At 45.3% G+C, this 25,199-nt stretch overlaps 1 protein-coding gene across 1 annotated transcript in view; it reads left to right on the top strand.

The window, feature by feature from the left end:
* Positions 1-25,199, top strand: part of GALNT10 (polypeptide N-acetylgalactosaminyltransferase 10) — a 218,534-nt gene that overhangs the window by 72,973 nt on the left and 120,362 nt on the right. The window contains exon 2 of the mRNA XM_021697273.1: positions 24,369-24,471. Coding sequence (XP_021552948.1) covers positions 24,369-24,471 — 103 coding nt within the window. The remainder of the gene's footprint in view (positions 1-24,368; positions 24,472-25,199) is intronic.

The raw sequence follows: 25,199 nt of genomic DNA, 5'->3' as shown, positions 1-25,199 counted from the left end.
GTGTGATTTTGGATTTGCATTCTTATTGGTAATGTTAGTTGGTATAACAGGTCAACCCTGAAATGTCAGGGTTGTAACCCACAGAGATTTATTTCTCACTCAGAAATTACACTCTGGCCTAGACCTCCAGAGTACTACAGAAAGGAGAGGTGGAAGATGGAATTATTGAGAGGTTCCCAGGAACTTAGTTAAAATTCATTTGGGAAAATATGAAGAATCTGAGATGTCTTATCTTTCTGTGGCTCAGATCCATGTGTGTGGAGAGAACACTCTCCCTTCCCTGTGCTCACCCACTGGCAAAGTTTATACTCTAAAACAAAGGGAACATATTTGAGATGTTCTCTACTGCCTGTCTGGGATCAAGTTTTGCAGAGTAAAGAGCACAAGCATTGGAGTCAGACAGACCTGAGTTCAAGTCCTGGCTTTACCACTTGCTATATTTGTGGCCCTGGGCAAGTTACCAAACCCTTGTAAAATTTTAGCTACTGTCTGTAACTTGGGGATAACTGTACCCACCTCAGAGGGTTGTTTTCAGGATAAATGAGATAATACATCGAGAGGGACTTGTTCCAGGGACTAGCACATAATATGCACCCATTCATGCATTCAGTTTATTTAGCAGACAGTGTTTGAGCACCTTTGTGTCTGCTACCCTGTTAGGGAGCCAGAACAATGCTACCCCTGCCCTTCTGGAGCTTATAGTGCAGGCACAGATATGCATTAATTAAAGAACCACTCCGAATAAAGGTCTGCTTACTAACTTCATGCTCTGAAGAATAGGATGGCTGGGTCTGCCAGAATCCTTGACTGAGAAGTCAGGGAGAGCTTCTCAGAGGAATGGCATCTGAGTTAACGTGCTGGAGTGGGACCAGGGTGTGACAAGTGTTCTTGAGGAAATAGCACGTGCAGAGGCCTCATGGTTGGAAAAAGTGGGGAGTCTTTGAGGAACTCAGGAGAGTGGCCAGAGCTCTGAGACCAAGGGGAGCATGGTGTAGGATGGGCTGGAGCAGTAGGCGGAGACCAGGCCGCACAGGATCTTGTGAGAACATTAAGGAGTTTGTTTTAATCTTAGAGCGATGGGAAGTCATGGCAGGTTTTTAAGCAGACACTTAAAAATGATTAAGCTCAATAAATGTTAGCTGTTATTGTTCCTTTCCAGGAACTTTTGTATTACATCCCAACAATATTAGCTCTCTTATTGGATTCCATGAATACATAATTTTAAAAACAACACCAGCCCTGGCGATTCATTTGGTGGTCTGAAGGAAGGATCTGTAATGTGCCAGAGCCACTTGGTCCATTGTGATGTGCTTCCTCCTCTGTGTGGGATCGGAAGGACTCGAAAAGCAACCTGGACCCAGGACAGAAAGGTGAGGCCATGGGAAGTGGAGCAGAGCCAAGCTGGATGTGGCAGGGACTCGACAGGCCTGCTGAGCCAGATGAGCTTCCACAGCCCAAGCCAGGCCACCTGCAGGCCTCTGACAGTGAGGGGATGCAGGACGATAGGAGAAGAAGAGGGAGCGGGCACGGGCCAGGAGACAGGACATTGGGATATCTGTGAGCAGGGAACTTAGGGCCAGACTGGCAGGGGGCAGAAGGAGGGGCTCTGGGCCAGGGGACTAAATGGGACGCCCAGGTGAAGGTGGCCCTTGTCTGAAGGAAGGAGAGAGTTCGGGCACTGAAGCTACTGTAGGAAGGCCAAGTGTCTGACCCACATGAGGATGCTGACTCCCCAAATCTGGGGTCCAGTGACCCTCCTCTTTCTCCTGTCAGAGGCCACACTCATCCCCAAAGCTGGGTGACTTGACTGACGTCTCTGGTGGGGGTCAAGGGATCCCAACCCTCAGAACATATTTGGTTCTTCCCTGTGTGACTGCATTTGACCTGCACTGCTCTTGTCAGCTATCTGGCTCAACGCTGGGAGCTCTCCTGTCTAACAAAAGCTGTGTTCCCCATCTTTCCGCCTTCACTCACTCATCCATCAGTTTCCTGTGGTGAATCCCGATGTTGGAACAGGCTAGCTTGTCTTCCTCATGCCAGGCTTTGATCTGGCTCCAGTCTAGTTGTGTGACTGGAGAACCAGTGACAGGGTTAACCGAACTTAGCATCATTTTGCCTAAGAACAAGGGCAGGGCCAGGCTGAAGATGGCCAGGACCCACAGACTCAGCAGACTTTTACAGACAAGAAGCAGAGGGGAGAGTGATTTCCACATTCTCCGATAAACAATGTGAGAGACCGCTGGCTCCATAGCTTCAGAAGGTGATGTGGCCACTTCCACATGTCTGTCCCTTCATAACCACAGAATGCTTTCATATGTGTGTGTGTGTGTGTGTGTGTGTGTGTGTGTTTCGTCCCCCTTGAGCCTCCATACAGATGATGGAGTCTCTGGGGCAGGTGTTATCCTCTCCCTTCTTCGGATGAAGAAACCGAGGCCTGGCCAATAGGTACTCTGCTCAGGGTCTCATGTGAAGTCACAGCTCCTGGGACATCACGAGTCCAATCAGGATTCACCTGCTGGGAGCAGCTTGTGTTGCTCACTTCTGTGCCTTAAAGAGAGAGAGAGCAAGAACTCAGACTCATGAACTTTTCCTCATGACTGAGGAAATGGGAGCCTGGACAGATACTTAAATCCTGTAAATGAGGTTACATATAGAGCAAATAGGGATCAGTGTGGGGCTTAACCACAGAGTCATGGGCTTCTTTAGATGATTTGGCTGCATTCAAGCTTTCCAAGTCCAAGAGCTTATGTGGGTGTGTCTGTCTGTCTCATGTGTCCATTTCTAACTGGCAAGGAGGCTGAAGTTAATATGTCTATAAATTTTGTTTCTTTGAGCCCTGACATATTTCAGACAGTGATCCAGTAAGTGCCACGTGTTCAGTGGTCTGTGATTCCTTTAGGAAAAACTAAAATGCACACCAAGAGAGGAAAGAGTTGAAAGCCAGAAATGCAGGTAGAGTCCACGTGCCAATTCAGGTCAGCCGACAGAGTGTGTTTCTTAGAAAATAAGTCCTCCGCAGTATGAAGACTGAGTGGCTTCCCCCCCTCCTCCGCCTCTTTCTTGTGTAATTTTTAAGAGCATGACAAATGAAATGGGGCCCATCACATATGAGACAGCTCTTTGCTCAGGTCTCATGCCTTCCTTTTGGCTAGCCTGAATGAAACAACTTATAATTATGCCCTGCCTGGCAGCGTATTTTTGCCTGCTGAGTGCTAGCCGAAATTTCTAGGCAGGTGAATGCCATTGACAGGGAACGTCTCTTTTCCCACCTTCGTTCCAGGTGGCTGCTCTGGGGTGCTCTTCCCACCCACACGGGCCTCCAGGGCTGAAATGACTTCAGTCATTTCACCGAGAAGGGCTCCCCAACTTCCTTGTTTATCTGGGCGCTGTGGGGAGGGCCAAGCCCCCCTCCAGAGGGAGCCACGCGGGTCTGATTAATTAAGGTAAATAGGGGAGTGATCGGCAGTGGCTTAAGCTCCAGGCATGTAACCTAGGCAACAGCAGGGAGCCCGCTCTGCTGACAAGTAACATGGGATTATTTTTTTTCACAGATCTAAGGCCTTCTCTTCTGCTCAGAGTCCACTTCAAGAGCCTTGAGAAAAGGCTGGGCTGTTGGATAATGGGGGGAGGGAGGGAGGGGAATTACCCAGCGTCTGCCAGGGGTACCGTGGTGTTTTGTCTCCTTCCAAAACATGATGTGGGCAGTGTACTGGGCAGGCTTGACGTCAGAAGCCTCAGGGCCCAAGGCAACTCTCTGGCTTTAGGAACTTGAACAAGTCCCCCCTGAGCCTTGGTTAGCCAGCTCTGCATTCCTGTGCCAGCTTCCTAGTCACTTTCCTTATCTGTAAAATGGGACGGTAAGAGTCAGTGCCACCTTCTAGGCTTATTGTGAGGCTAACCCCTGTAAATTACCTAGCGCAACCTGGCACCTGGAAAGCCCAATAAATATCAGCCCTCTGGGTCTTCTCTAGGAGAGAAGGAGCTCCGAGTGCATTTATATACTCTTTACTCCTAGGAAGAAAATGGGTTCAGTCTGGAGATGGGCCCAGAAGAGAAAGCACATAGGAAAAGGGGCTGCAAGTGAATGAGGCACAGGATGCAGGCAGGAAGGTTGGGAACTGGGGGCTGCAGCCCGAGGGCCAGGAGACCAGTGAGGAGGTTGACAGTGCCCCCAGAGAGGAGCCAAGGGTACAGAGATGTTGCCTCTTCTCCAACTTCTAGGATTTGGGGTCAAGCTTGAGTTTCCACCCAGTGGCTCAGACCTCTCACTGAGCATGCACTTTGCAGCTGCTGCTCCTGGCTTGAACACTGGCCAGTTGAGAATGTGATTCTGGTTGTTTTTCCACCATGTGAAACAAAGACCATGGGGAAATAGGGTCCCATGAAAAAGACACAAAATATTCCTGTTCAGTGAGTGAGGCCAGAAGATGCGTAATGTATGGTTTCTGAAGCTACAGGTGGGACTGGGGAGAGAGTTTGCAATCTATGGAAACATTTGAGACTTTTGCAAGTTAGAAAGGGGGAGAGAAATGCCAGGAGCATAATATCTAGTACATAGCCTTGGCTGAATAATCTCAAATAAACCAACCTCAGGGGTCCAGTTTCCTTATTAAAAATTCTGGAAGGAATCCTCAGAGAATGTTCGTAGTGGTTATCTCTAGGGAGTAGGACTAGGGGTTGGGAGTGGGGAGAGATTTATATTTTTCATTGTATACCCTTTTGACTTTTTAAATCTTTCACTGTGTGCCTTTATTATTGTTATAATTGCAGATCAAATTATAGGGTCTGCCTTTTAAAAAAAGGCAGTGAAGGGGTTGGCTTAGAACATTGGTTTTCAAATTTGTTTTTTTAGCAGTGGAACACTTGTCATAGAATCTTACTTGAAAGCCTAATGAGTGTATGACAAAGAAGAAATCAAAGCCCCTCTTGTCAAGACATCCCTGGCCCAGCTCCCAGCTGCAGCATCTCCAAGGGATACATTGAACATAGTTTGAAAATGACAGGTCTGACCGATTGTCCTCAGGCCCCTCCCACCTCTCAGCCCTGTGCTTCCCTTCTATTTAGCAAAGGATGCTGGGGCATCCTAGCCCTGCGGTGCGAGCTGCTGCTCTCAGTGCTCTAGCTGCATGCACACACACACCCTGCCCCCGCTGGGGAGTCAGCAGTTGGGAAGGATGAGCAGTGCCCAGGCTCAGTGCCACTCAGACTCTGGGGGACAGGAAACAGGTCACCCTCGGATTGCTGCTACTGGCTTGAAATCATAGACAGATGTTAACGGGTGGATTTTGTAGCCATTCCAGGTAAAACTGAACCTGGGAGCTTTGATAGGATGCTGAAGGGACAGTGAAATGATGTGGGATGGTAGAAGACCCGTTTCCCTTGTAAACATTTGATTTGAACACAGACCCACTGCTTACTTACACTATACTTCGGGCAAGTTAACTTCTCTGAGTCTCTTGTTGGATCTATAAAAAGAGGAAATCCTGGTGCCTACTTTCTAAGACTATTGAAAGGATTAAATGAGATTGTAAGCCCAAGTGCTTGGCATAGTGCCTTGCCCACAGTAGGTGTTCAGTGAATGTTGGTAATACCAATCATCATCATCACCGAATTCTTGGGCAAGTCAGAAATAACCTCGCCACCTCTTCTTGTATGTTCTTGGTTAAATCTATAACCTCTCAGGACCTTAGTTTCATTACCTGTAAATGAGAGGTTCTCAGGAATTGCAAATTGTTGGCCCGTTGGACAAATCTAGCATGCAAACATATTTCTTTATCTAGATAGCATATCAAAAATTAAGAAATACTGTCGAGAAACTTGAATTCTCCAGCTTCTTTTTAAAAACTTAACATCTGTCTTCACTTGCCCTCACTTGGTGGCAGTCAGCTGGCAGCTACCCCCCTCCCTTATGTGGGCATGCACACACTTGCCTTTTCACCAGCCTCCTTCCTTCCATATTGTCTCATACCTGGACAACCCCTCTTTACACATAGGCAGTTGGGTTGGCAAAGCCTAGATTAGAAGGCTTTGTGGCTCTACCACTAGCTTATCCCTTCATCTCTCTGGACTGCCACATTGCCATCCATAACATGAGAGAGTTGAGCTTTCAGCCATGGCTTCCTTTGGGTCTTCTACTCAGTCCATAAACATTTACTGAGTTCTTCCTATTTCCAGGAATTCTAACAGGCATTTGGGAGGATGCAGAGGTGAGTAAGAATGGGCTTGGCCCAGAGATGTTTAATGGCCATGCCTCTCAAAGTGTAGTCTGCAGAATGGCGGCAGTTCACCATGAGAGAAATATAGAAATTGAAGATAAACATTTAGAAACTTTTATGGCATTTTGACACCGTTAGACCACGTACACGCTCAGTGGATGTGTCTTACTGAATACATACAGATCAGTTCACATGCTGTTGGACTTATATGGTGAATTACATGAGGTACAAGCTGTATTCTCCAGTTACCACTGCTGTTTAACTGTCCCAACACTTAGTGGCTTGAAACAATAGTCATTTATTTGCTCACAGACCTGCAGTTTGAGCACGGCTGGGCTGAGCAGTTCATCTCTGATCCACACAGTGCCTGATGGAGCGCCGCTGCTGGGGCCAGAGGGTCCGCCTCCAAGATGGCTGACTCACGAGGCTGGCGGTTCCTTTCCATGTTGACCTCTCCGCAGGAAGAGGGAGTTGCTTCTTCATCGCATAGTGGTTGGGTTCAACGAGAGCCAGGCAGAAGTGTGAAGAACTTTTATAGTCTAGTCTCAGGAGTCACACTGCATCTCTTCTGCCAGACTCTGTTGGTTGAGGCATTAGCAAAGGTCTACCCAACTTCAAAGGGAGGAGACATAGATTCCACCTTTTAATGGGCTTGTGGAAAAAGGTTTTAGAAGTATTCGTGGGTCATACGATTTTGTTACAACTACCTTTGGAAAATATAATTTGCACACTATACAGGGGTGGATTACTTTTGTTTTGCAACAATTACCACAGGCTTAGTGGCTTAAAACAATACACATTTATTAGCTCATAGTTTTATAGGTCATGAGTCCAAGCCGACTTAATGGTTCTCTGTTTAGGGTCTCACAAGGTCACAACCAATGTGTCAGCCAGTCCAGGCTCTTTTCTGGAGGTTGTGAGGAAGAATCCACTTCCAGGCTTATTCAGGTTGTTGGCAGGTGATTGTAGGATTGAGGTCCCTGTTTCCTCGCTGGCTGTCAGCCAGGGGTTGCTCTCTGCTCCTAGAGGCCACCCACACGTGGCCCTCCAGTCTTCAAAGCCAGCGATGCCCCATCAGATTCTTCTCACTCTTTGAATCCTTTTGACTTCTCCTCCTTCCAGATGGAAGAAACGCTCTGCTTTTTTGTGTGATTAGATGATGTTGACCTGGATAATCTTTGGCCTATACGGCAGTGTAATCAGAGAAGGAACATCTCTTTGTATTCACAGGTTCCACCTACACTCAAAGGGAGAGGAGTATAACAGGATGAGGGTCATTGGATGTCATTCTTAGAATTCTGCCTACCACAGATGGTTTGGTTCACAATGAATTAGAAATTAAAACAAAGTGGTTCTTCATCACAGATAGTTTGAAAGCGCTGGTTTACAATCCGGTGGAAAGGAGTGACATTGTGTACAAATGGTTATAATTGGAGACCTGCAGGGCTGACTTCCAAAAGGAGAGGGGTAGAGAGAGTGCAGTGAGAGGTTAGTGGGAGGGAGATTATTATTTAAGTGGAAGGGAATAGATGAGGATATACTATTTGAGAATCTGGCATTTGAATTGAGCTTGAGAATACAGGTATGATTTGGATCTTTTAAAAAATGAGACAGGAGGTCAGGATTCCTTTTTGTTTCTATTTTGGCACCTTTGGATGTAAACAGAACTGAACTGAATCCTCTCAAAGGTTATTTATTGCTTTTCTATTACCACCAAAAACAAAACAAAACAAAAACCTATCCCAACCTCAGGCAGTGACTTCGAACAGCAGCCATATATTATCCGTTACGGGTCCACAGATCAGTTGGGTGGTGTCTGTGTTCTTGGCTGTGCTGTCTTGTGAGTCTCTGGTTAGCTGTGGGCAGGCTGGGTGGCTCTGCTGGTGTTGGCCAGGCTTTCATATCTTTGGGGGTCGGCTCTCGTCTAAGTTGACCTCAGTTCTTCTCCATGTGTCTCATCTTCCACTCGCCCCTCACATCCCTCTAGCATACTATAGCATACGAGCCTGGGCTTGTTCCCTTCAAGGAGGCAGAAGAACAAAACCCAGGCTGGAAGGAGTGTAAGTCTCCTGAGGCTTAGGCTCACGATAGACACACTGTCCCTTCTGCCTCACTGGGGCAGTTGATTCCACCTGTTAATGAGAGGAGCCTCAGGGCCCCACTGCAGAGGACGTGGACACAGGGAGGGGTGGAGGATCGGGCCACTTTTTCGATCACTTTACCCCAGTCATCCTGAGAAATCTTCCTGAATTCTCTAGGGGAAAAAACGAGAGCCTCTGTTCCAACTTCAAATGCGTTGTTTCTCGAGCCAACCAGGGGTTTTTGGAGAAATTCACATATGAGAAAAGATGCAGAAAACATAAAGTGATCCATCAACCAGAGTTCTAAGAAGCCAGGCTTTTAAAATGATCTGTACTCCTCTGTGTGAGGGACATTCCTGGGCAAACTTATCACCTTTGCTTTTGTGGTGCCTTCACCAGCCCACGTTATGCTCATCCTTCAGTGCTCATCCCCAGTGCCTTCTGCAGAACTGTTTCCAGAACAGTTATTCTAGAATAATTCATGGTTCTCCTTCCAGGTCCCAGTAGCAATTTTTAGAATGAAATGATCTCGGGGTGCCTGGGTGGCTCAGTTGGTTAAGCATCTGCCTTCGGCTCAGGTCATGATCCCAGGGTCCTGGAATGGAATCCTGCATCGGGCTCCCTGCTCAGCAGAGAGTCTCTCTCCCTTTCTCTCTCCCTCTGCCCCTCCCCTGCTTGTGCCCTTTCTCTCAAATTAAAAAAAAAACAAAAAACAAAAAAACATCTAGAATGAAATGACATCAAATCTGGCTACACCATAGACAGAAACTGTGTCTTTTATGATATTCCCCGAAGCATCTAACCCAGGGCCAACGAATAGTAGTTGCACAATGAATGTTGTGGGTGAATGGATGAATGGATGGGTGAGTAGACACAGATGTCAGAGGCTTCAGCAGGTGACTAAAGCTTTCTTTCCGAAAATCTTAAGATGATCATAAACTTGATTTCCCTCCTTCCAAGTCAGTATGTCAGTCGGAAATCTTTGTGTCATTGTTCCATGTCTACAAAGTAGAACCCAAAAAACTGACTGCACATTGCAGAGGGGAGGAATCATGTTGTGTTCTTCCTCATAAACTCTGTCATTAGCATAGTGTTTCAAAACAGGGTCCCTGAGTTCCTCAGGGTGTTAATCATTTGCAAGCAGGTAGGGTGGGTGGGTGGGGGGAACTTCCTGTCAAACTGGTGAAATGCCAAAGTTAGGCAGCTTTCTTTCCTGTGAGACTTTACAGAGCCTAAATACGATAACATCCATTGTGAATTTCCAAGAGAGTTATTAGAATATGTAAGGGTTGAAAATTGGAAGAATTCGCTTTTTCGGGGGATGGGGGGGATGAGGGAGGTATTTCTTTTTAATGTGGAAAAAGACACATAACATAATATTTATCATTTTAACCATTTGTAAGAGTACAGTTCGGTGGCATTAAAGACATCACAGTGTTGTGTAACCATTAACACTATACTCAAAACTTTATCATCATCCCCAACAATAATGACTCCATCTAAGCACTAACTGCCCTCTTCCCCCAGGTAAGCTCTATTCTACTTTCTGTCTCTGTGAATTTGCCTATTCTAAGTGCCTCATGTAAGGGGAATCATGTAATGTGCATCCTTTTGTAGCTGGCTTATTTCATTAAGCATAATATTTTCAAGATCCATCCACATTGTGGAACATATCAAAATTTCATTCCTAAAATTTTTATGGCTGAATAATATTCCGTTGTGTGTATGTGCCGTGTTTTGTTTATCCCTTTATCTGTTGAAGGACGCCTGAGTCGTTTCTGCCTTTTGAGTATATGAATAATGCTGCAATGGACACTGGCATAAAAATATCTATGTGAGTCCCTGCTTTTAGTTCTTTTGGACATGTACCTAGGGGTGTTATTGCTGGGTCATCTGGATACTTCTGTGTTTAACCTTTTGAGAAACCACCAAACTGCTTTCCACAGTCGCTGTACTATTTTACATTCTCTCTAGCAACGTACAAGGGTTCCAATTTCTCCACATCCTTGCCAACATTTTTCATCTTCCATTTTTTAAAAATTATCACTATCCTAGTAGGTGTAAGGTGGTATCTCATGGTAGTCTTGATTTACATTTCCCTAATGACTAATGATGTTGAGCTGTAACATATGCTATATGCATTCTGAATATAAGTCCTTCGTCAAATATGTGTTTTGTAAATATATCCCCTTAGTCCGTGACTTACCCTTTGAAGAGTGAAGGCTTTTAAATTGTAATGAATTCCAATTTATCCGTATTTTATGCTGTTTGTGTCCTATTTAAGAAACCATTGCCTAAACCTAGATTACTAAAGTTTGCTCACATATTTCCTTGTACAAATTTTATAGTTTTGGCTATTACATTTAAGTAAGTGGTCCATTTCAAGTTAATTTTTGTGTATGGTGTAAGGTAAGGATTGAGGTTTATATTTAGGCATATGGATATCTAGTGATTCTAACACCATTTGTTGAAAAGATTATCCTTTTCCATTGAATTTCCTTAGCACCTCTGTTCAGCGTCAACTGACAATTATATCTGGACTCTCCATTTGGCTCCCATCGATCACATGTCTTTCCTTATTCAAGTACCATACTCTCTTAGTCACTGTAGACCTAGAGGTAGCCTTAAAATTAGTAGATATTAAGCACCCCAACTTTGTTACTCTTGTTCTAAATTGTTTTGACTAGTTTTCTATGTCCCTTGCATGCCAATTTCTACAAAAATTGCATTCCTTCTACAGCTAGAGGATTGACATCTTAACAATATCAAGTCTTCTGATTTATAAATATGATGTATCTCTCCATTTATTTCCCCATTTATTTAGAACTTTGATTTCTTCCATTAAAGTTCTGTAGTTTTCAGTATATAGGTCTTGCATGTTTTTGTTAAATTAATCCCTCAATTATTTAATATTTTTGATGCCATTGTTTTTTGTTTTTTTTTTTTTAAAGATTTATTTATTTGACAGAGAGAGACAGCAAGAGAATGAACACAAGCAGGGGGAGTGGGAGAGGGAGAAGCAGGCTTCCCGCTGAGCAGGGAGCCCGACGCGGGGCTCGATCCTGGGACCCTGGGATCATGACCTGAGCCGAAGGCAGACGCTTAATGACTGAGCCACCCAGGCGCCCCTGATGCCATTGTAAATGCTGTGTTTTATTTCAATTTCCAATGATTCATTGCTGGTATTTAACAATATGGTTGATTTTCATTTGTCAACCTCATATCCTGTGACTTTGTTAAACTCACTAGTTCTACTACCTTTTTGTAAATTCCTTAGCATTTTTTACAGAATCCTGTTGTAGACAGATATTATTTTGACCTCCCTTCTACAGTCAAAGAATGGAGCTCTAGAAAGACAAGGGACCTGCCTACTGTGCCACTCTTCAGAAATGTAGAGCCAGAAGTCTAAAGCCCAGGACTTCTGAATCCTCCTCAGGGTCTTCTGTATCACACCAAGTTATTTCTCAGGCTTTCAAGCCTCAAGAGAAGAAGGTCTGGGAGTGTGCAGTCCAGGACTGATGTGACAGCTTTGCTCCCTAAAGTCCTCAGGAATCTCGGGTTCCTTCCCACCAGAATCCTCATCATTTTTCTAGGGTGTGGACCTCTGTCTCAGGACCCAGCCTGGTAGCACTTGCATTCTAGGCATCAAGGTAGAAGGAATTAAGGTTTCTTCAAGTGGGTTCCATGGACTGCCACACAACACCTGCACTCACATCTCATCAGATAGGACCTAGTCAGGCCACAGCTGGCTGCCAGGATGTCTGGGAAATATCACCTTTATTCTGAGAAGTCCTATTCCCAGCTAAAATTCTCATTACTGTGGCAGAAAAAGAGAACAGCTCCTGGGGAATGTACAGCAATTTGTGCACAAACCTTAATGTTAGGGATCCAGAGAGGAAACAGTTGGAAAATGAAGGAAGAAGGTAGAAGAGTTCAGTATTTTGTGTCCTTCAGAAATCATTTTAGGATCTAGGTGAGCCAGCTCTCTTTAGTTTTGTAGCCCATTAAGTTGCCCTAAAACCTTTTAGTCAGAGGATAAAGTTAATCCCCAGAACCCCTTTATGGTATTAAATCCTTGTGTCTATATTAGACATGTCTAATCATGGATGCCCTTCCTTCCTCTAGAAAAGATAAAACAAAAGATGTCTCCGCTCATTCATTCATTCAACAAAAATTGCTATCTCCTACCATAATGGAGTTCACAGTTTGGGGAGAGGCAGACAATAATGAAATAATCACCCAAATGAATGTGAAATCACAAAGGAGCAGTAAGGATGCTATCAGGGCACACTTAGAGATTATGATCTAGTCAGGGAGGTCAGGGAAGGCCTGCCTGAGAGCTGGGATTTGTTCCGGTAGGGACTCTCTACTTTCATAACAAAGTCTGTGTTCTGAGAACACCATCCTATGTGCTGTTGTGGCTACACCTCATGTATCCTGCCTGGGCCACGGTATGTCTAAGAGATCAGTATGTATGTAAGAACAAGAATGGCAGAGTGAGAGTAAGGGAGGGGACGGAGAGGTGGTGGGGATGCTTCTCAAGGAGGTTCAGAACATTTTGTGGCTCCCACCCCAAGAGAAATGGAAAAGAGTTCAGAGGTCCCAAGATGGCAGATGGAGGGGTTCAGGATCATAGTCCAGTCCGAGACTTTCCTTGTGAGCCAGGAAGGAGCCCACGGAGTAAGTACCAGAAGGAATTTTCTAATAACTATAGCCATCTGTATAGAGGCACTCTCCTAAGTGCCCAAGCCAGTCTCAGAGACCAGACATGTGCTGCAGCAAAGAAAGAGTTACTGGGTCCAGTGAACCATCACAGGAGACAGCATGTCCGCTCCCATTCAGCATCTAGGTTCTGTGACTCCGGGGCAGTGGCACATGGGAAGGCCCTGGCAGTTGTGGGTGAGGGGAGGGCAGCACCAGAGGAGGGGACAGCCTCAGTCACCTTCTGCTTTCCCCAATTTCCCCTCCCCACTGCCCCGGGGGACCTTTACAAATGGTGAATAGTCGGCCAGCCTGAATGAAGATCTAAGATTGTAGAAATCAACCAGCGGATCACCACCTACCAGGTGTACTTGGGAGTTCACTCTTCCAGCTCGAGGCAGGCATGGCAGCTAGGTTCTATCCTTTGGCCATCACTGGCTCACTGTGAAGGGCCACTCGGAGCACAGTATTGAAAGGATTCTCAGAGTCTGGGGTCCCCAAGGAAGAGCATTAGGATAGGTTGGTGATGCCTGCCTTTATTCTGGTGTGATTGTGGTGAAGAAATAGGATAGCATATATTAAAATGCTTTGTAGACTGCAAAGTACTATCCAAATAATAACTAATCATGATAGCTGTGATTTTTAGTGCTTCCTAAATACCAAATGCTGCTAAGACCTTTACTGGCTGTATCTCATTTAATCCTCACAATAACCTTTAAGCCAGATACTGTTAATATCCCCCATTATGTACTTGAGGAACCAAGGCTTGGGGAAACAATGTAACTTGCCTCAGGTCGCACAGCTAGCAAGCAAAGCAGAACTGTGACACAAGCCTGGGTCTTTCTGACTCCAAAGCAGGTGCTCTTAGGCACTTTGTTTTTCTGTCTTCAGAATGTAGGGGATCCTGATTGTAATTATTACTACTAATAGAGCAACTACTATATTGCTTGGCGTTTCAGTTCTAATTACCCAAGTAGGAGACGAGTAGGATGTGTTTGCCATCATTTTTCAATCCCCAAGAGCTTGGAACTTGCCTTCTCTTCAGCTTGCCAGTTTTGCCTGCCTTCCTCTTTACTCATCCACATCTGCTCTGCAGAGCAGCGTAATGACCCTCTGTTGTGCTCGATCCACCAAGCCTCTGAGAACACTTTTTGGAGACTTCCCTGTGGTTGATCACTTATCAGCTAGACTGAGATTTTCAAGACCCCTTGTGAACAAGGTGCAGAAGTATGATTCACTCCAGCGGGTTTTTCTTTCCTGAGAACTGACTATGTTCCGAGACGTGGGAAGGAGTGGGCAGATGCGTGTAGAAAGAACCATTAGTTGTGATGATGATACTCATGGGGTGGTTGGCAGTTTGTAAAACACTTTCATATTGATTTTCACTCCAGGCCTCAGTTTTGTCATCTTCAAAGTGGCTATGATGACAATAATAACATAGTAAAGTCTTATCTTATGAAAGGGTTAGGTTATAATAAACTCACCACTGTAGGGGGAAATAACATAAAATCAGAATCACCGTTGACAATTGCCCATGGAATATAATGACACACCAGCTCTCAAAAGTCCAGTTTAGGCAGTTTTTTCTCTGGCATTAAAACCGATGACAATTTCCTTGGTTGAAGTCCCCACAGTGCCTTCTGAGGTAGTGAAAATACTTACCTTCTGAGAGAAAGCTCACTCAAACACTGAAGTGCTCACATCCCTGGGGCTGGGGATGACGAGGCCTCTAGGGACACCTTCCGTGGAACAGGCATACCGAGCATGGGACGGGAGGATTTCTGGCCTCCCCAGTTACTGTTTGCTTCTCTTTCTTTTTGACTTCATGCCATTTAATTCCTGAAGCTTAATAGGCATACGATACAGTTCTTATTAGGGCTGATTTCCTGACTGGTTGTCTATGAACAGGGCTCAGACTTGGAAGTAACATGTCATGAAACAAACAGCAGGCTAGGCGAGGGGAGGTCTGGGCTCAGGCCCCAGGTCAGCCCCACCTGCATCCACGGGACTTTGGGCTTACGGACCTTAAAGATAAACTTATCACCCAAGTGTCCAAGTTCTCAGGCTGCATTTCTTGACTACAGACCTGTAGAACCCTCGTGATTCTATTAAAAAAAAAATCTGTCTGTGTCCATCCCCACTTCTGTCTTCCTAGTCCATACCGGCATCATCTCTGCCTATACATATACACTGTGACAGCCTCTTCCCTTAGTTCCACCCTTCTTGGTCTCCTAATCCCTTCTCCACTTGGCTGCGAGAGAACTTTTCAAATGCAGCCTGATCCTGCCACCTCCTTATTATATAAAATACTTGGACAAACAAAGTCCTTATTCCTGCCCACCTCTCATCCCCAGTAGGCTTCCCCTCCTCTTCTGTGTGCCATACACACTGCTCTTCTTTCAGTCCTCCCTCTGTTTCATATTTGCCTAGCCACAGGGCCTTTGCACAGCCTTGCTTTTTTCCCTCCATCTGGAATGCTCTTCTCCTTTCTCTGTTGAATTAACTCCTAATCATACCCCTGCTCTTTCTTCAAGGAAGCCTTTCCTGACTTTGCTGAGTGGATCAGACCCTCCTGATCTGATCTGAAAGAAAGGGACTCTCTTTGCACCATGTACTTTTCTTTTATGCACATGCCATTGTAGCTGTTTTAATTTATTTGTGGTTCTGGAATCAAATGTGTATTCCCCCCACCACACATGATACTGTAAGCTGTACAAGAGCAGGGACCTTGGCTGCCTTGCTCACCAATATCCTGGACACCTAGCACAGAGCCTAGCATGTGGTTGTGCTCATTAAACATTTAAGTGGATAGATGGATGGGTAGACAGACAGGTGGACGGATGGGTGGATGGGTGGGTGAGAGACTCAAGTGAACATTATCAAACTATTGACCAGAATATTGTCCCCCCCCCCACACACACCCCCCAGTGATAAAACATGGGAACGTCCTCTGAAGAAAATGGCACAAGTTGATATCATTCTTTTAGAATGGAAAAGTTACTAAAGATTCCACTTGCCCTTTAGATAATAGACGTTACAAAATATCTTGGCTATTTTTCTCTCTGCTGTTGAAAAAGTCTCTTAATGAGCTTTCACTCCTTAAGTAGCAAATGACCTTTTCTAGAGCCATCTATTCAAAACAGAGGGTGAATTGGACAGGTGGTATGGTTCTGCCCTTGGAAGTACAGGATCAGCCTTTAATTTTAAACAGTGGTTCCTGTCTGTGAATGACTTTGCCCTCTTAGGAAATGGAGCCCCTTCTAGATTTCAGATTCCAACAACCTGGTGTTGAGACCACGGAGTTATCCGAGTGAGGAAAATGGACACACCCAGTTGCTGAGTAGAAGAGCCGACTCGAGGGACCTGGGCTTAGCAGACTTAGGCAGTCTTGTGGTTGCTGGGTTGTAGCATCTCCGTCCCCCCATAAACAGTGCCCTTTAGGTTTGATTGTTTTCTCATACAGCTTGGTACCGGTTATGGTGAAAGGTAGGTCTCAGAACAGCCGCCCTATCTGCTGGGATTGGGGTTCAGTCAGCCCCATTTAAGTCTGACCTGTAGGAGGCCAGAATGAGAGTGGTCCTCAGCCCACAAAGAGGGAACATTTCCTCTGAATGAAAACAAGATCTTTCTTCTGCAGTCTCTCCCAGGGAGAGGAGGATTCTGAGATTAATTGCAAGTGGACAGATAGTCCTTGCTCAGAGACCTTCTGTGGCTCCCACCTGCTGAACAGCTCCAGTGTAAGGCTCTCAGATTCTGGTCTAGACTTCCTGGCCTCATGGTTCATGACTCTCACCTTTTTTTTTTTTTTAAAGATTTTATTTATTTATTTATTTGACAGAGAGACACAGCGAGAGAGAGAACACAAGCAGGGCGAGTGGGAGAGGGAGAAGTGGGCTTTCCGCGGAGCAGGGAGCCCGATGCGGGGCTCGATCCCAGGACCCTGAGATCATGACTTGAGCCGAAGGCAGACGCTTAACGACTGAGCCACCCAGGCACCCCTCTCACCTTTTTTTTAAAGATGTATTTATTTTAGAGAGAGATAGAGAAAGCACGCATGAGTGGGGGGAGAGGCAGAGGGAGAAGAAAGAATTCCAAGCAGACTGGTAAGTGCTGTGAATTGTGCAAGACTGTTGAATCTCAGATCTGTACCTCTGAAACAAATAATGCAATATATGTTAAGAAAAAAAAAAAGAAGAAGAAGAAGAAGGTAGCAGGAGGGGAAGAATGAAGCGGGGGAAATCGGAGGGGTAGACGAACCATGAGAGACGATGGACTCTGAAAAACAAACTGAGGGTTCTAGAGGGGAGGGGCGTGGGAGGATGGGTTAGCCTGGTGGTAGGTATTGAGGAGGGCACATTCTGCATGGAGCACTGGTGTTATGCACAAACAATGAATCATGGAACACTACATCTAAAACTAATGATGTAATGTATGGGGATTAACATAAGAATAAAAAAAAAAAAAAAGAATTCCAAGCAGACTCCCCGTCGAGTGGGGAGCCCGATGTAGGGCTCGATCTCACAACCCTGAGATCGTAACCTGAGCTGAAATCAAGAGTTGGACACTTCACCAGCTGATCCACCTAGGCACCCCTCATGACTCTTTTTTGCATCCCACTCACTCTAGCCAAATCACAGGCTCCTTGCCATTAAGTAAATCTGTCCATTATTTCATAACATCCATTTCTTTGCACATGCTTTTCCTCCAGCTAGATTCTGACCCCCCATTGCTACCCGTCAAAATTCTACCCATTCTTTCAGGTAGCTCTCAAAGACTCTGCTTCTGTAGGAATCCTTCCCTGATTGTCCCAGGTAGAATTTAATCTTGGGCTCTTGTAAATATCTGGAATTTATCCATACAACTTTCAGGGCCCTAATGTTAGTGTTGTGCGTTTTTTTTTTCCTTTCTTAAATACTTGTCTCATATCCATGCTATTTGTTGAGTCCAGGGACTGTCTTATTTATCTCTGTCTCCCCCACAGTTCTTTGTACATAGTAGGTCCTCAATTTATCAACAAAGTCATCCTTATTTGTTAGATGAATGCATACATAAAAACAATCCAGCTTATGTCCTCGAAACTCATAAAGGAAGTACATTTATCCAATTGCCCAAAATCCCCCACTTAAAGTAACTTTATGCTTTCAGCTAAATTAAGCTGTACCTGGCCATCTTTGAAATATAACCTTGCAAGCAACCTTGAAGAGAATGCTTTGCTGTATGCGTGTGTGTGTGTATGTATGTGTGTGTATGCGTGTGAAGGTTATTAGAATAATCTCCTTAGCAGATAGACAAATGTTTAGAATTATATAAAGTCATCTGAACCTCAAAGCAAAATCATTCTAGCACCTTTGTAGGGTCAGTTGTAAGGGGGGTTGGGGGAAGAAGCCATGCTAAAAGTTGCAGTAGAATCTGGTCTGTAATATATCCGCAGACCCTAGATGAAGCGGATGACCTGCTTGGTTTAACTTCCAGCATTGCGGTTTTAGAGCGGATAGCCCTTTTTCCCTATTTTGAAGACACTGGCCAGCTCAGCCAGAGGTGCCTGGTTCCCCTGAGTGGGAGTTGCCACGGCTGCCATGTTGAGCATGTCGAGCATGCACTTCGACCGATCTCTCTCCTTGGGCAGGGTACAGTTGGCTTGCTTCACCTTCCTTTCTTCCTTCCAGAGGGTGCCAGGCACGCTAAATAGTGATTAAACAAAAGATTAAAATTCCATTTGTGTGTGTGAGTGTGTGGCTGTTTGAACACTAATCGATTCTTCCCGTGGAATGTTAAGTAAAAGCACGCAGATACCAGAAACAGTTATTTAGACCAGCCAGTCAAAATCCATTTCCAATTTATTGTTTAATGGGATTTCCGTGTTAATTCCGCCAGCTTCCTCCATAGACTCTCCCTCGCCTCTCTTGCCCTGCTCTCCCAACCCCTTTGCTTCCTGTAGCAGCAGGACCCCTGGAAACCAAGGGCAAAAGATGGATGCTGAGGCGAAACAGTCACAGCTTTTATAGACGAAGATTTCAGTCTACAGAATTAAAGAAATTTACAGCTACCTCTGGACTGAAAATCCAGACATGCTTTCTTGCACATTATTGATTGCCATTGCACAGGAATTGCTGTCTTTTGAGAAGTGTCGTCCGTGCCTCTGTTGTTGCTGAAAGTCTTGTGACGTTTCTTCTGTCGCAGAATGCCACTATTAACTAGGAACTTTGTTCTTGTCTGAAGAATTTCTACATGGGCACATGCCCGTCTGTAAATGAGGAGACTCTCTAAATCCTGTTATCAGCAATGGCCAGTTGAATTGGCTCAGGTATTAGGTTGCCTCTGAAGGGCTTACAGTTTTATTATTTGATTCCCATCCCTCTTCTGTTCCCCCTGACGTGCCCATCATAAGCACTGGATCGTAAGCTTTCTCTAAAAATAATGTATTAATAGACCCCTTTTACTGAGAAGACCTAACTTTATGCCGGACACTGAGCTAGATGCTTTGTGTTGATTCGCTCAGTTCGTTTTCCCAACAACCCACAGGTTATGGTTATTCTGTTAGTTTTCCCTGTTAATCAGTCAAGGAAATTGGGGTGCACCTGCCCTGGAAGTGAAACCTAGGTTTTTTCCAACTCTGAAACCAGAGTGCTCTGAGTCATTAAACTAGACTGCCTGCCCCATTGATGAGCAGCCATTCACTCATTCAGCTGATATTTATTGAGGGCCTAAGATGGGCCAGGTATTAGCCTAGGAATAGGCCAAATGCCCAAAACAAGAGATGCCCCTGCCTTCCAGAAGCTCAGTCTATCCCAGGGAGAGAACAGCCAGATCTGGTTTGATCTTTGGGGCTGGCAAGCTATGGGATTTAGGGCAAATCTGTTCTATTCTCTTAACTTCAGATGTCATATCTGTAAATCGAGGCAGCTGGATTTAGACAAGTGGTTTTTCCAGGTTTACTGTGAATCAGAATCACTTGGGGAATGTGTTTAAAAACATATTTTGGCTTTCCACCCCCCAGGCACTTTGATTTAATAGGTTCAAGGTGGGGCCAGGAAATTACATCTATAATGAGGGCCCAGGGCTCCCAAAAACCACCCTTTGAGAAATACCGATTTGGCTGTAAACCCCATTAACACTTATGCAGGATCTGTGTTGTCATGCCTGCATCCCCAGTTTCTAGCACAGTGCCTGGAATGGGGTAGGTCTTGATAAACATTTGGTGATAAGTTTGGATGATCTATCTATAGGGTTTCCATGGATGGACCTCAGAAGTCCTGAACCACCTGAAATACCACTTTTTGTTAAGGTTTGTGGGTAGGATTCAAAGGGTCCTTTGGGCACTGAAAGCTCTGTGATTTTAGGATTGAAACCTAAATTTTCTCCTACCAAAAGCTCAGACCTTTAATTGGAAAGCTTTTTAACCCGTGTAGCAAAATTTGAGTTCTGTATCCAGGTGATTTGATGAGATGTCAGTTTACAGTAGATTCTTAAAATCCTAAAGGAGTTAATGTCCACATTTTATGTGTAGATTCTGGAAGTGTTCAGGATACATTCTGTTTTTGTGATTTTTCTCAATTCCTCTGAAAGTACCTATTGAGTCGGTAGTGCTATCTCCATTTTCCAGGTGGGAAGACTAGGGCACTTGTGACTCATGTAGCTTGTCCAAGGTCACACTGCAAGGGCTCTCTTCGCTGAAAACTAGCCTGGGAATCAAAGAACATGGCTTCTATCCTCTTGCCTGCTTATGTGGCCTTGGTTGGGTAGCTTGGCCTCTTTGGGCCTCAGCTTCCCCAACTGTAAGATGGGAGAGGAGTGTACTAATAGATTCTGAGCAGCTGTTTAGCTTGGATATTTGAGGTTCCTCTATAACTATGTGCTTAGACATGCAGAACTCCCTGTGTCTGCAGGCTCTGACATCCTATTAGTTTAGGGAGATGGAAGGACTATTGAAACCACCTAAACAACATAAATCTCTGTAGAACATTCCAGAGGGTCAAATATGAAAGCAAAGGCAATGCAGGTGGTAGAAGCTGAGGGTGTGAAACTCCCAGAATTTTAGAACCTTAATTCTCTACCCTGTCAGTTCAGCAATTCACTGTCCATTCTGAGAAGATTCAAGGAGTCTCCTTCCATGAGGTCACAACTGTGATATTCAATCCCATGCCCCATTCCCAGTATCGAGGGAAGACTTTCATGAGCAAATGGAGGAAGCAAAGCCCTTCATGGGATTTTAGACTCTTGAAATTGTCCTTTAAGGGTCACCTGACCCTTAATAATAGGAAATCTCCTTTTTTTTTCCACACTGGAAATTAAAAAAACAAAGCAAAACAAAATAAAACCTCAAAAGCCACCAGCTTGTTTTTGCCGCGACCATACCTAAGGTTTTTGTGACCTTTGATGGTAACTATCTGTTCAACTTAGATACTAGAGCCCAGGTTTGGTCTGACCAGCACCCAAGCAGGCAGGATTATGGACTTCTTCATTCTAGACCAGTAGTTCTCAAACCTGAGTGTGCATCAGAATCTCTTGGAGGACTTGTTAAAATACCAATTGTAGGGCCTCATCCCCAGAGTTTCTGCCTTAGGAGGCCTGGGGCAGGGCCCAGGAATTAACATTTCTTTTTTTTTTTTAAGATTTTATTTATTTATTTATTTGAGAGCGAGACAGAGCACATGAGTGGAGAGAGGGCGAAGCAGACCCAGTGGAGCGAGGAGCCCGAGCGCAGGGGCCAATCCCAGGACCCTGAGATCATGACCTGAGCCGAAGGCAGACACTTAACTGACTGAGCCACCCAGGCACCCCAGGAATTAACATTTCTAATGAGGTCCCAGGTAGGGCAGTGCTGCTCACACTTTGAGAACCTCTTTAGATGGGCTCCTTCCATTAAGGTAGCCTCAGCTTGCCGAGCTTCTTCATTCCACCAGTGACCTAAGCAGTCAACTGAAGTTCCCAGTCTTTGGGTAGCAGAAGAGGGAAAAGGAATTGGGAGGTGGGGCTGGAGAAAAGATTGCTAAACAGCCATTGACCCATCCCTCTTGACATCTTAGCAATGGAGGCTTTTGCCTTGGGCAGGTCCCTGACCCACCCCAGGGCTCAGCTGCTCTATGTGTGAAATAGGAAAGTGGCCCCAGTCAGTTTCCAAGTATATTTATTCACTTGTTTGGAGATTTGATTGTCAATTTGTTTTTAGCCAAGGGCCTTTTTAAAATGAAATCCACATGGAACCGTGGTTCAAAAAACAGATGCCTTGGGGCGCCTGGGTGGCTCAGTCGTTGAGCATCTGCCTTCGGCTGGAGTCATGATCCCAGGGTCCTGGGATTGAGCCCCTCATCGGGCTCCCTGCTCAGTGGGAAGCCTGCTTCTCCCTCTCCCACTCCCCCTGCCTGTGTTACCTCTTTCGCTGTGTCTCTCTCTGTCAAATAAATAAATAAAATCTTTAAAAAAAATAAAACAGATGCCTTGCTGGTCTGGTTGAAAGGGGGTCGAGCTCCCACTCTCAGCACCCCTCCTCCCAAGGCAGTGCTGAGTGTCTCCCATAGAAATGTAGCTGAACACACAGTTGAAACTTGCTGGAGGAACTTCCAGCCCAGCTTCTGTGATTTCTGAGAACCCCGCGAACTGTTCGTAGGCATGTGGGCTTTGTTTTCAGTTTTCTTTCCCTCTCTGACCAACACATCTGGCATGCTAACTTTCAGAACTTTCTCCTCACAGCTCAGAGAGGTCTGTAGGAGAGGGAACGCCAAGGATTGTTATTATCATTAAAGCTGATGTAAGGATATTGAGCCGTTGTGGAAAATCTGCTAACACAAGGATCAGCCAGAGACTTAATAAACAGGCTTGGGGATGATTTTATTCTGGTGGCTTCTTGTTAGTGCTAATGTTGCAGCATGCCACATGCTCAGGGCCTTCGTAGCTAATTACATAGGAAATAGGACTATTGGATCTTGCATGCCACAGTGGCAAGAATAAGTCTGCAGGATTTTTAATGGGCAAGGTGATGTGGAAAGCCATTCTCATTTGCATGAACACAGGAAGATATTTAAACAGCTGTGTGGTGCAGTGTTACCTGGGGAAGGCTCTAACGGAGCCCCCGGGCCAAGTATTTAGACTTGACTCTTGGCATGGGGAAGCATCTGGCGCCTTCTGATGACCCCAGATACTGGAATGAAATTCCTTTAATTAGGGATTAATAGGCCCTTATAGGGCTTCCTAAGAGGCCCACCAGGATGGACTTACCTCCCAGACACAATAAATGCCTTCAGAGCCCAGCCCCTGGGAACTGCTCTCTTGTGACTGCTATATATTACCATATTCTTTCAGCCATCCAATTGCTTGTTCATACATTCCACACACAATGGCCGAATGTTCACCCTCTTTGGGACTGAACCACTTGGACTATAGAAGTGACCAAGACCCAACTTCTGCTCCTGGGCTCAGAGCTCCTCAGGCCCAGCCCAGCTCTGCCACTCTCCACTGCACCTGGGAGTCTTGCCCTGCCTCTCATTTCTGCTTACCTGAAGCTTAGCCCAAATGCTCTTAAGTCTGTGAAATTTTCCCCCGTTCTCCCAAGTGAAAGTCAACTCCTATAGCCCTTTCTCCAGGCCACTGATTTGAGGTTCACTTACCTGCCCTGCCCAGTATGTAGCTATGAGCCACCTGGAAAGGTCTGAATTGAGATGAATACAAGTGTAAAATACATACTGGATTTCAAAGGCTTAGGGGATGCCTGGGTGGCTCAGGTTCATGATCCCAGGGTCCTGGGATCGAGCCCCAGGGAGCCTGCCTCTCCCACTCCCTGCCGCTCCCCCTGCTTGTGCTCACTCTCTCTGTCTCTCCCTCTGACAAATAAATTAATAAAATCTTCAAAAAAGAAAAGGATTTCAAAGGCTTAGTACAAAAAAAAAAGTATGTAAAATATCTCAGTGATTTTTTACACCGTGTATTGAAACGATAATATTTTAGATAGAATATACTGGGTTAAGTAAAATATATTATCAAAACTGATTCATCTGTTTTTTATTTTTATTTTTTTTGTGTGAATACTAGAAAATTTAAAGTTACACATGTGGCTCACATTTGTGGCTCCCATATTTCTATTGAATGGAGCTACACTTATTGCTTTCTCCCTTGGGGGAAAGGACTGTCTGTCCATCTGTTTTCTCTCCCGCTAGTTTCTGAGTACCAGGAGGGTGGACAGTGTGTACCTGTCATCCTTCTGACCTTTGCTTACCTGACTGCCATACGGCAGCTCTAACAAACGTAGATTGAGGGAATTCATAAATGAGCAGATGATGACAGACAAAAGCTCCCGTAGATAGTGCAATTTACGGGTCTCTCTTACTCAACTTATTTTCCCTTTCCTTCGTTTTCACTGTTTTTATCTTTTTTTAAGGGCTCCCACAATCAGCAGAAGAAGATATTTTTCGTGGGAGATGGGCAAAAGCTGAAGGATTGGCATGACAAAGAAGCCATCAGGAGGGACGCCCAGCGCGTAGGTATGGAGAGCAGTATCGAGCACTCGAGGGTCCTGTGAAGGGCACGTATGCATGCGTGCACACACGTGTGCATGTTTAGCAGGCATGTCTGGACCTCCTTTTCACTCCCTCTCCATTTGCCGTCATCCCTTCCCCTGCTTCTTGGGGGTCTCCCTTTTCACCTGTTAGCTGATCCCTTTCTCCACTCACATCACCAGATCCACTGCCTTCAGGAGTTGTCCCCACCACCTTTATTGGGTGATAAACAATGTCTACCCCCTTATGAGATATTTTACCACTAAAATGAGGAGCAGTCATGGTAAGAGCCAACATTTATTAAACACCTGCAGTAAGCAAGGCCCATGCTCCCCACTTTGCACATTTTCTCAAGGAAACCCCGGGTCACCCTTTGTGGCCCATTTGATGAGAAGGAACCTGGAGCTCAGAGATGTGGGGTGATCTGCCTGCAGTCACACAGTGAGAAAGATGCAGACTTGGGACTCGAACCCAGGTCTGGAGGACAGAGTCGAACCCTACCCAGCTCTGTAGCCACAAGGTTGAATGGACTTAGCAGGCTTCAGCTAAAGTTTTCTTTGGCTAATTAGTCTTTGGAGCAGTTCCTGTTACGCTGGGGAGTTGGGAAGGGGTGGGGAGGGGTGGGGTTTATAGAAATTATGTGGAAAATCATCTCTAGAGAGCCTGGACTAGGAGTCAGGACGGCAGCTCTGGCACCGCTGACCAACCATGTG

Source organism: Neomonachus schauinslandi, chromosome 7 (genome assembly GCF_002201575.2).
Source record: "Neomonachus schauinslandi chromosome 7, ASM220157v2, whole genome shotgun sequence".
Classification (NCBI taxonomy): Eukaryota; Metazoa; Chordata; class Mammalia; order Carnivora; family Phocidae; genus Neomonachus; species Neomonachus schauinslandi.
This window is presented reverse-complemented; position numbering and strand designations above follow the sequence as displayed.